The sequence below is a fragment of the Rhinolophus sinicus genome, linkage group LG16 (genome assembly GCF_036562045.2).
Source record: "Rhinolophus sinicus isolate RSC01 linkage group LG16, ASM3656204v1, whole genome shotgun sequence".
NCBI classification, from domain to species: Eukaryota; Metazoa; Chordata; class Mammalia; order Chiroptera; family Rhinolophidae; genus Rhinolophus; species Rhinolophus sinicus.
Genome location: NC_133765.1, coordinates 16,054,832 through 16,066,331, shown reverse-complemented (window position 1 = coordinate 16,066,331; position 11,500 = coordinate 16,054,832). Strand labels below are relative to the sequence as shown.

Genomic DNA, 11,500 nt, shown 5'->3' with positions numbered 1-11,500 from the left:
GGGTCTCCAGCGTAGGAGTCCAGGGACCAGTGCTCAGGCACAGGTACTCATGGGGAGGCCTTGTGGGCACGGAGAACACCGTGGCCGTGGCCCACCCGCTAAGCCCCACCAGTCTCCCTCTGACCTGCCCGCGCCGTGCCTCCAGGGCTGGCCAGGTGCACATCTCCCACCTCAGGTGCAGCAGAGCCCACCCTGACTCCCTCAGAGCCCTTCCTCAGAATCCTCCTCCTCACCCTCCCCCCTCCTCTCCCCCTGAAGCACCCCCTCCATCCAACACCTCTGATCTGCACCATCTCTACTGCTTCCCGATTGCCCCATGCAGCAGCCCTATTTTGTCACCTGTCACTCCCCAGGGCACACTTCCCACAGGCCAGCCAAGAGCTGCAGGTGGTCAGTACCTGGCCTTAGGTCGCCTTGCCTGGACAGTGTACCCCTCTGTATCTCACTCACGCTCACTCAGACCTCTGCCTCCCCACTTCCTGGGGGCACCCTCAGGACCAAGGCCACCCTTCCCTATGAGAGAAAAGCAGCAAAACCCACATTTTCCTGACCCTGGGCAGTCCCAGCCCTCTGTCCAAGCTCACCTGCTGAGCCCACCCCCCCTCCCTTAGGGGGTCACATTGCACAGCCAGATGCTTACAGGAACTGTTGAGGAATGCAGGCTAGCAGTGCCCTGGCAAGTGGCAGGCTCTGCACCAGTCTGCAGAGGACACTGGCACTCACGGAGGGCACAAGAGAACTGATGCAGGAGCACCTGGGAAGAGGGCCAAGCGCAGGCACGAGTGTGCTCAAAGCAGGACTCCGGTCTGAACAATTCCAGGTTGCCTCCCTGAGCGCCAAGCACTCCCAAGAGCACGACCTGACCCTACTTGAAGCCAGACGAGACCCATCTGGCAAGAAACCATGATCTTGGGCCCCCCACTTTTATATAAAGCAGCTGGCCCTGGGCCTCCTGGGGGTCGGGTACCAACACCCTCAGGCCAGCAGGCAAGTGCTGGCTGGCGGTGCACATGGCGCTGTCAGGTCTGCGTGGAGTCAGGCCCCATTACTGTGACACTGCGGCCCAGGTTGGGGCTCTTGCTGGTGGGAGTATGAGGTGAGGCTGGTGACTCGGCAGCCTATGGCAGGCAGTGCCCGCCTAGAGCACTGAGAAAGATGGGCAAGAAGATGGAAGCAGCCCTGGCCCACGTGAGGTGGAAGCCAGGTGCTGGGGGAAGGTCATGGTGAGGCTGCTGGAGGTACCTCATGAGAGAGTATGGCCTGACATCCATTTAGGACCCACACAGCCCTGTCACTGGCAGACCACACAGGCCAGGCCTGCTGGGCAGGCTATAGACCTGAGCCCAGAGCCCTAGGTGACCCAAAAGGGCTCAACTCCCAAGAGCTCTGTCCCTCCGTCAGAGTTATAAAACTTGGGGTGGAAGAAAGGGCGAGGGGGACCAACGTGCTGTGAGCTCAGCTCAGGAGGCAGGTTCTATGCCTGGGGTGCCACAGAAAAGTATGCAGGTGGTGACGGGAAAGGCCAGACATCTTGGCCCTCCAAGGGTCACCCCACACACCAGCCTCCTCCCTGGGAGGTCCACAGTCCTGAGATCACTATGTAGCCGTGAGGGCCACTCTGGGGCCATGCGGGCAGCAGGACGGAGAGGCGGCCTACAGACTGTGCTAGGCGTTCTTTAATGCCGGTTAAATAGAAACAGGAAGGGGTTCCATAAAAAAAAAGTACCAGGAAGGCCCTGGGATGCACCCCAAGGGCTGTGGGGCAGGTCCTGTGCCAGCCTGGGCGCGACATGGCACCTTTCTTTGTGGCTCCTGGGACAGTCACCGCTTTCGGCCTGGTCCTAGGTCTCTGGAAGGCTCGAGTCCTCTGCTGGGCAGATGGCTGCCCTGCAGGCTCCATGAACCTCCCATGGGCCCAGCCCGGGCCTGGCCCTAGAAGAAGTCCGAAGCTTTGCGCCGGGCAGGGAGCTGCAGCAGGTTGTCCGTGATGGAGGCTGGGTCCTGGCTGAGGGGAGTGCGTGCAGCAGAGCCAGGAGCCGGTGTGCTCGTTGGGGTCTGGGGCCCGCCGGCTGGGGTCTTGAGGTGGGTCGAGTGCGCTGGGGACGGAGTGTAGCTGGCTCGCAGGGCCCGGTCTGTGTACTTGCTGGCTGTCCTGTTCACAAGGCGCTGAAGGGCTGGGGACATGGCCGGGTTCAGGCCTTTGGGGGTGAGGCTAGAGTGGAAGGGGGCACAAGGAGGTAGGATTAGCCTGGATGGGACAGCACCAGTAGTAAAGCCTATTCTACAGGACGACACATGGGAAAGTCGTGATTCTGGGCTGAGGACACCAGTGTCCTCGCGTCCTCGCACACGTCAGTGTGGCCAAACCTGAGGTCCACTGCTGGTGCTGCCCTTGACTGTGGGGCTGGTGTGGAACCCAACTCTATGGGGAATGAAGACATCCATCGCCACAGGGCTGACAGAGCTCTTAGGGGGACAACGGGCCTAAAGGCGCTTCTTAGTGACGTGGCCAAGAGGAGGGTGAAGAAAAGATGGAGGGGCCCCTGGTTCACGCAGGGCCTCACTCTGAACCAAAGGAGCTGCCTTAGGAGGACCTACCGCAGAACCCTGGGGCCTGCCCTGTATGCCAGGTGTCCATACTGCAGGTGCTGGGACTGAGGGGGAGCAGGAAGAGACCCCCACATGGGTCGGTGCCCCTCACCTGGCCAGGTTCTCTGTCACTCTTCGCAAGGCCTCCTGCTTCTTGGCCCTGTTTTTGGCAGCGGCCTCATTCGCCATCTTCAGCCCCAGGCGCTCCCTGCGACCTGGCTCCAGTATCTACAAAGTAGGGGCATGGGTGGCTTAACCAGCCTGCCACTGAGTCAGGCACTGCCTTGCTGGTGGGGGGCCTGCTCCTTCCCATGGCCCCATAATCCTAACAACCCAACATCACCTCCCCTAAAAGCCCCTTGAAAGCCCCTGACCAGCCCTCCTGAGCTGCCCACTTGCCAAGGGCCCAGCCCACCCCACCTGCCATCACGGTCCTCTCAAAGCCGATGCTGCGAAGCTAGGAACCTCACAATCTTTAGGAAAGAAGAGGGTCTCGTTTTAATCTGCTTCCTTCTGACTGTCTGTCTGTCTTTATTAACCTTCTGTATTTCTTTTGAGAACTTCCCAAAATGTGTCCTTGGCCTATTTTTCTAACAAGTTGTTTACCTTGCTTTTTGTTTTGCTTTTCCACGTATAGCAGCTTTACTACTATGTTGATTACATTAAGCCAAGCCACACAAATTTCTTTTCAGTTATTTGTTTTTAGTTTTATGTGTGACATTTTTTGCTGCATTTAAGTTTGCCATTTCCATATAGTGTAAGTTAGCCATCACTTCCTTGGTAATTTCTTCCTGCTTTTATGTTTACAAAGTCCTTTCTACATTAAGGTCAGATTAAATGTCAACCATTATTTTCTTCTAATTATTTTATACTTATTGTTTTTATAATTAACTTTCCCAAATTTCTGGAATACATTTTGCTATACAGATTAAGGACCTAGTTTACTAGTCAGCACAATTTACTACTCAGCACCATTTGAGTTGCCATCTCTAACCACCCTAAATTCTGATTTGGACTTAGGTGTGTTTCATAATTTCTCTTCTTTTCTATTGACCTGTAGGTTCTGAGAACGGTGGCACACTTCTGACACATCTACAGCCTTATGGTAAGCTTTAGTATCTAACAGCAAGGCTCCTCTCTGCCATTCCTCTCTCAAGTTTTTCTTGGTTACCCTTGTGTCCCAGACAAACCTGAGAACCAAGGTACCAAACACTTCTGTGTATGTTCCGTCTGGACATGTGTTATCTCTCTGAACTACTCAAGGCAGGATAAATGGTGCTGCGCTGGGGAGGCCACAGGGCACAGCATACATGCTCAGGTGGTGCCAGCAAGTGGCGTTCTCCTTATGTACGTCTGTGGTTTCTTCACAAAAGCTAAGTTATTCCCAACTAGTCCAAATTTCTGTTGCTATGGTGAGTGAGTATCTCCTTTTCTGCTGCATTTCAAACTGACTACTGCTGGCATTTAAGGAACTGGTTCAAGATGACTCTGACCCAGCCCTCCACGCAGGTCTTCGGCATTAATCCCAGACTCCACGCCCAATTCTTTGGGGTTTCAGAGCAGATGCTGTAATCCTGCACCCTTTGCCTCTATAACACCACCGACTTCTGTTTCCCTTGGTCTTCCAGCTCTCCACAGTTGGTACAGGCAGCGGCCCACCACTCCAACAACAGGACTGCATGCTCCCAATTCTTGGGGACCTGTCTTCTTTCCCTTTCCAAACTATGCCAGTCACTGTTTCCCCAACAAACTGTGCAACCTGGAGCACCTCATCTTCCCAATGTACCTCCAGGACCCCACCTCCCTGCCTATTTACCCACACCACCCTGGGACACCCCAAGCTCTGCAAGAGGCCTCTCTCTGCAAGCACACGGCCTTTCTGAGCACACAAACCACGTTCCACGGAACGCTGGGGCTTACGGACCCTTCCTGGCACTCAGGCCTGCAGCACAGTCGCAGCTCCAGGTCTGCCTCTGAGACCACCCTTCGTCTTTGAGCAGCCCAACCTCTGGGCCTGCAGGCTCAGAGGGGCCATGGTCATTCCCCATCTGGGTGCCTCAGCCCTACCCTGCCAGTCCCTCCTTGACAGAACTACTTATCTGCCCACACGTGTCCTCACTGCCCGCACCTGTCCTCGCTGCCCACACCTGTCCTCACTGCCCGCACCTGGCCTCACTGCCCGCACCTGTCCTCGCTGCCCACACCTGGCCTCATTCAGAAGCGCTGTACCTGAGCAGGGCTGTGCCGTGTAACACGGCTCAGCCCGCTGCTCAGCTCTTTTTTGACCAGTGGCAGCTGGACCATCCTCTGTGCATTGAGCTACGGCTGCTCAGAAGACCACACATCCACTTAGGGTCCCACCTGTGCACCCCTCACTATGACTCACCTTGAAGGCTGGCCCCGGCGTCCTGTCCATATAGGGGGTTTCTGATCCTTCGACTCTCAATGGTGTGTTCTCGACCTCCCCCCAGGTCATCAGTGGGGACTCATTCACACCTGCAGATGAAGAGCCCACAGCCACCTCAGGCTAGGGACCCAGGTTTGGGCACCGCCTGGGCCCTCCCTCCCGCTGCAGCCATTCCCCTCCATGCGTTCCAGCTAACAAACACAAGTCGGTAGCTGGCCCTCTCTCCTTCCCCAGGACTCTGGAACCTTAGCACCTCTGCCCTCTGAGAAGGAAACACCAAGGCCCCTGTGGGCCCAAGGCAGGCCTAGGACCCCACAGCCATGAGACTTAGCTTGGAGGAGTGGGGCTCCCTAGAGAAACTGAGCTGGGTTGGCGAGGCCCGCTTCCTAGCACAGGGCCAGGGGTGACTCCTGGAGGTCACCGATGGCACCCTACACCAAAGGAAGAGACACTCAGGGGCTTCCAGAGCTCTCACCTCTGCCAGTTCATGGGAGGGCAGAGGGACAGGGTGTGTGCTGTAAGACTGTCCCCGAGGCTCACACGCTTCCTGTGTGAGGAGACGCAGGGCTGCAGCCCAGGGACCGCTCCCTACAGTACTCTCTGGATGTAGGTTTATGCACCTGCTGACGTGAGACCCAGAACTAGGAAATGTTAGCCCAGGACTGAGGGAACACCGGGCTCCAGGCCAACGGCAGGAGGCGGGCAGCCTGACGGAGAAGCACACCATCCTGCAGCTCCCTTTCAGGCCTGTGTTGCCCACCCCGCACAGGCCACACATGTCCCTTGAGGCCCCGGGTAAACGTAGCCCCCTGCCCACAGCAGCCTGCCCTCCATGCACATCTTCTACAGGAAGATGTCTGCCGGGCAGCCCACTGGACTATGCTGCCCTCACTGAAAATCAGGCCCCTGCCCTTGCGTCCCCCTCAGCACACCCACCACGCCAGTCTGCCAAACAGAGTCCCAACACCCCTGCTTCTAGCAAACCTAGTCTGTTCTGCCCGCCTTCGTGTGAGGGATGGACACCACCCAGCTAAGTGGGCCGGGCCCCACATGTCTCAGATCGAGTCTGCCTGTGAGTCCAGTCCTGTCCTTGCAGGCCAGACACCAGGTCCAAGTCACACAAGGTATGGGGCAGACCGTACGTGAGTGCCAAGAATGACCAGAACGACCAGGGCCCACTGAGCAGCCCACCTCCCACCACGCCATCCCACAGGTGGCCAGCTTGCCAGCAGGCGAGTTTCTCACCAGGGGCAGGAGAAGGGGTGGCAACAAATCCAAATCCGCCCACGCGGGGGGACTCCTGCGGGATCAGCTCCTTGCCGTCAGGGCCCACCTTGCCCTGTTTGTGCTGGAACAATCAGAGAGGCTAGTGTCAGGGGGCCCGAGACCACTCTGCCCCGCTGACAGATGGGCAGATGCACAGGAACATGCTGGAAACCTTTCCCCCCTCAGGGCTCTGAGGCGGGCAGCCCACTTGGGGGCAAGAGAGGAAGGTCCCTGGGCCCTGAAAAGAACTTTGAGGCCCTGTCAGAGCAGTCATCCGTGAGACGGATGCTCCCCCCATACCCCCTTCCATGCAGGGTGGGGATCAGCCACACCCCACGACTTTAGGCCCCTGCATGGAGCTGCACTAATTATGGGCACCTGTGCACTGACCTCTCCTCACAAGGCCCCTGTAAGAGCCTCCCGAGCCGTCTCCCACCCTTCAACCCCATGGACACTAGAGCCACCACCACACAGGAACTCCCAGGCTCGGAAATTCTCTGCCGTCTGCCATGCTAAGACCGGCACCCCCGCCTGCGCCCCCTGCTCATCCTCCCACGCACCACCCAGCCCTCTCTGGTGCAGGGGTGCAGGAGTACAGGTCTGGCCAGACTGGCCTGGCTCCCAGCAGCCACTTTCTCTCATGTTCTTGCCCCCCCAAGGGAGGTGGCAGAGATCTGAACCCATAGACTACGTCTACCAAGACAGCACCCCACTGGAAGCCCACACGGGTTGAGGAAAGACTCGGGATCCTGCCACACAGGGGCCCCAAGTACTCCTGCACTGCTAAGCTCTGCCAAGCCCAAGAACAGTCCTAATTTAAGATGGGCAGGCAAGATCAGAGGATGTTTCTGCCCACATCCAGCCCCCTGCTAGCCCCCGCCACCCACCTGGGCATTGAGGGCAGCAGCCTGTTGCAGCTGGGACCTGCTCAGGGCCTGGCTGAAGGGGTCCCTGAGGAAGCGAGTATTCTTATGCACCACTTGCCGGGGCTTCTTAAACAGTTGCTCTTCGTCAGGGACGCCTGGCAGACCAAGGAGAGATGGCAGCAGGTGTCAGAGGGGCAGGCAGGCCACACCTCCACCCTACGCTCAGGGCCTGAGGGACAGGCCAAGTCACTCCCTGCTGAATAGAAGCACGGAGCCGACTTCAGTCTCCACACTGCAGAAGCTGAATGAAGCTGGGGAGGGTCTCACCCCCTCACTGACTTCACACATAGACCCATCCGTCCCAAGCCAGGACAGGACCCCCCTGAAGCCAAAAATGCAAGGGAGCACAGACACACCCACCTGAGGGGCAGATTCAGACACACAGCCCACCCACGCCGCCCACGCTGCCCGCTCACCCTCTGGGTAGTACATGAGAGAGTTTTTGGCCTTGTATTTCCAGGTCTCCACGCCAGCCTGGCTACTCTCAATGGCTTGCTTCTCCGCTGGTGGGAGTGTGAGATTATCCTTCTGCCTCTGCATCACATGGGGAAAAGTGAGGGTCAGAGAGGTCCCCAGGCCCTGAGCCCTGGCCCTGGGACTCCCTGACCCCACCAGAAGGTGACTCTGCCCCTGCACCCAGGGACACCTTCTCAAACTCCTCCTCGGCCTGGTAGAGCCAAGCATGGCGTGCCCGGTTCTTCTCCTTGGCCACCTCCATGATCTCCTGGAAAGAGGCATTGTCCTCGCTTGTGTACTGGCTCAGGAAGACGTCCAGGCTGGGCAGGGGCTCCTTCTCCTCCTCCTCTGCAGCCTCTCCTGCTCCGGGGTGCAGATGGGGTGACACAGAACCATAAATGGCAGAAACATTACTTTGCAGTCAGTTGTTCCTGGGAACCAAACTGCCCTACAAGAACAGCGCAGACCCTCACCCTGGTCCTGGGTCTGTCTGTGAGAGCCCACATGCCAGACATCTCCCCACCTAGGGGCAGCATCAACCAACCCTACTGGCCAGGGAGCCCTCAGGGGCTCGCCTCATCTGCTGGGTGCCAAGTGAAGTGTGCGATCTGACTCCGACTGGCAGGGGGGCCTCTCGGTGTTAGAGAAAGAGCAGGTGATCATAGAGGCGCTTCCCCTGCCCACAGGGGGCAGTCCTGTAGGACCTGCCTCCAAAGCCCGGGCTCTCCCTCCATCCCTGGAATTTCCTTACCCTGACTGCTCTTCGCTTCCTGGGACCTGTCCTACTGGTGGCTGGCTGTCACCTAAGCTTCCAGACCTGCTAGTGGGCCTGATGACAGGGACCCATAGGATCTGCTCCCAATGGGGCCTCATGGGCACTGGGCTGTAACCCTAGCCGTCCCACCACCCCACTGCAAGTGGCACTCCCAGTGAGGCAGTGTCACTACAGTGTGCTCAGCGGCACAAACTTTAGCAGGGCCGTCAGGAGAAGAGCCTTTTCTTCCACTCTAGTGACAGTCTTGACCACCTACTACCTGCTAGACTGTGCACAAAGCACAGTGGCTACAAATTCAAGAGCCGGGGTCAGAAAGATGAAGACTCAAACTCCATTCCGCCACAATCAGCTTTGAGACCCGCAGAAGTTTCTGCCATCCTGAGCCTCAGTTTCCTCACCTGTCACCATGAATGACGACGGCACCTACCACTTAGATTACTGAAAGGATTGCTGTGCTTACTGATAAGAGATAGTTAAAGAAAAGGGAACTGCAAATTGGCTGTGATTCATGTGCCGTATTGCCATGGAGAATCACTCTCCGAGAGCAGAACACAATGAACTGTGTTAATGGCTGAAGGAGCTAGGTTTTAAAGCAGAACACATCATGTTTGTGTGAGCACACAGGGCACCCATGTTAGTACGGCATACCATAGACCCAGAACCCAGTAGAGAACAGCACGTCATCCGTCTGTATGGGTACTGACATTCTCCTGACGATAACACTGACGGACCACAATGGAGCCTGCAGTACACTTATGTTCAACAAGGCTCAGAATGCTGTCCTAGGAAGACACCCTTGTAACGCTGGGATGTATCATACACATCTTTGTAAATGTGTTGAAGAAAACAACTCATTCGTTTGTTCTACACATATTTGTGGAAGGCCCACACCACAGCATACACAGTTCTAGATGCAAAGTATGCAGACAGGAGCAAGATAAAGAATCTGCTCTTGTGGAGGGGAGAGACCATAAACAAACAGAAACGTCTTTTTAAGTGTCATGTTCTATGATGAGAAAACAAAACCAGGAAAGCACAGAGCATCAGGAGTGATGTGACTTTATATTGAGAGGTCAGGAAAGGGTTCCCTGAACAGGTAACGTCTGAATAGAGATCTGGAGAAAGAGGAGTGAGCCAAGTAGTTACCTAAAGGAAGTGGCCAACTTGGAAGAACAAGGGCAGAGGCCCTGAGGCCTCTCAAGGAGACAGCAAGGAAAGGATCCCTCAGAAGCACAGGAAGCCCACCAGGCAAGGGCTGGCACAGGGTGAGCAGGCTGGTGGGAGAGGAAGTGAGCTTCTCATACCACAGAGGGTCAGAGGCTCAGAGGACTATCCGACATTTGGGGTCCAGACCCAGATCTTCTGCCTCCTAGACCAGTGCTCTTTGGTCCCATGGGCTGCTCTTTAGGCAAAGAGACCCCTTAGGTACAAGATGTGACCTGCCTCTGGACCACTCTCATAGGGTAAGATTCCCCGGCAATCCTGATCGTGTGACCAAAAGAGGTCGCTGACTCACCATCACCATCCTCCAGGCCTTGGCTCCGGCCCTGAGGCTTGTTGCCCACCATTCCAGTGCCTGTGTGCACCTCAGGGGTTTCAAACGTGGCTGGAGTCACATCTGGGGGAAGAGAGGGAAAGGAGATTAGAGCGAATCTGAGACAATAGTTCAGCGGGCGTTCCCCTCTCTGCTACCCACAGGCATCCTATTACATGGTGCCGGGGGCTCTCGGGACATCTTGCCCAGGGCAGAGCCAAACTTGATGGCGATCTGGCGCATCCGTTCCAGGTCTCCATTCTCCTCAGCCTCCAGGTACTCCTTCTGTGCCTGCAGCTTCTCCACATCAGGAAAGAAGTCCCTCTGGATGACTGTCTGGAGGCCCTGTCAAGAGAGATGGGAACAAAAGTCAGAGCTGCCATCTGGGGACCCCACCTCTCAATCCACTGATATACACACTAAAGCCATTGCTGACGACCTCCTACAACCACTATCCAGTCCAATGATCTCTGATCTTAGTGGCATTTTCTAATGAGAATAACACCCCATGCAGCCTTGCTACAACATCTAACATTACTAAACACTCCTCTGATTTCCATGAAGCCTTTCTCCCTCTACTCACTAACTGGCTATTTTCATTCTCCTTTGCTGGTCTCACCTCCACACTAGCTGGACCAATGTGAGTGTTGTCATGTTTATTCCACCCATGAGCCTCTATTTCCAATCTGAACCTTTTACCTGGATGACTTCAGCCAGTCATCACCAGCACTGGTTGAGATTCCCAACTCTGCACTTCCAGCCAGACCTCGCTCCTGAGCTGCACATCAGTGCACCTATCTGTCCACTAATGCCACCTGCCTGTATACCTCAGACTTCACCAGTCCCAAACTGACTTCCTCCAATCTCGGTGCCAGCTCCTCCTCCTCCGTGTTGGCGGTAGGCTCAAGACTTATTTCAAGAGTCGTCGGAGACCCACTCACTCGATGATGCTGCCACAATCGCAGTCTGTTTCCAGAACCCCAGCCTTTGCACTTGCTATCACCACTTTCTAGAAAATCTTCTTTGCCATCAAAGAAGTTGCCTTCCAAACTCTTACTCACGCTTTGATAGAAAACCTTGTTTCCCTGACACCCCCACCCCAACCCCGCATACAAAGAGAACCGCTCCTCCCTCCCCTGACAACACAGCTGCTAGTGCCTCCCCTACCAAGGACATCCCCTTCTACGTTGTGCTTATTTGGCTCTCGGACACCGCAAGGGCAGGAACTCGGGCTGCTCCACTACCCAAAAAGAGAACCCAAGAGGAGAGCAAGGCGGGGGAGGGACCCAGAAGTCGCTGGAATCCGCACTGAGGTCTTACCTCGATGTACTCTTCTTCGTCCAAAACCCGTTGCTTGGTTGTCGCAGCCCTGGTCTCCCCTGCTGCGCGCTTCCGCCGGGGCCTGGACGCGGTGGGAAGCAACAGGCCCCCGGGAGACGCGCCGGGAGTCTCCATCGCTATCCCAGGACAGTTCGGAAGGCGCGTCACAGCGTCAAGGGCTGGGACTGCGCAGGCGCTTCCAACAGTCGGCCAATGGGGGAGCTGTG

At 56.4% G+C, this 11,500-nt stretch overlaps 1 protein-coding gene across 1 annotated transcript; it reads right to left on the bottom strand.

Moving 5' to 3' along the window:
• Window positions 1-1,658: 1,658 nt before the first annotated feature.
• On the bottom strand, window positions 1,659-11,446 carry ESS2 (ess-2 splicing factor homolog). Its single transcript, XM_019710187.2, has 10 exons — window positions 11,274-11,446; window positions 10,130-10,298; window positions 9,936-10,037; window positions 7,835-8,004; window positions 7,605-7,722; window positions 7,150-7,283; window positions 6,242-6,344; window positions 4,976-5,085; window positions 2,702-2,817; window positions 1,659-2,212 (listed from the first exon to the last, which is right to left on the bottom strand). Exons 1-10 carry the CDS (start codon window positions 11,406-11,408, stop codon window positions 1,933-1,935), a joined length of 1,437 nt encoding a protein of 478 aa, XP_019565746.1. The 5' UTR covers window positions 11,409-11,446; the 3' UTR covers window positions 1,659-1,932.
• Between the last annotated feature and the right edge of the window lie 54 nt (window positions 11,447-11,500).

Excerpts from the sequence above, each read along its gene's own strand:
- ESS2 (XM_019710187.2), bottom strand. The coding sequence starts at position 11,408 with ATGGAGACTCCCGGCGCGTCTCCCGGGGGCCTGTTGCTTCCCACCGCG. Across the intron at positions 8,005-9,935 it reads AGGCCTGGAGGATGGTGATG|GAGAGGCTGCAGAGGAGGAG; the intron begins GTGAGTCAGCGA and ends ACCCCGGAGCAG. Across the intron at positions 2,818-4,975 it reads CGCCGGGGCCAGCCTTCAAG|ATACTGGAGCCAGGTCGCAG; the intron begins GTGAGTCATAGT and ends CCTACTTTGTAG.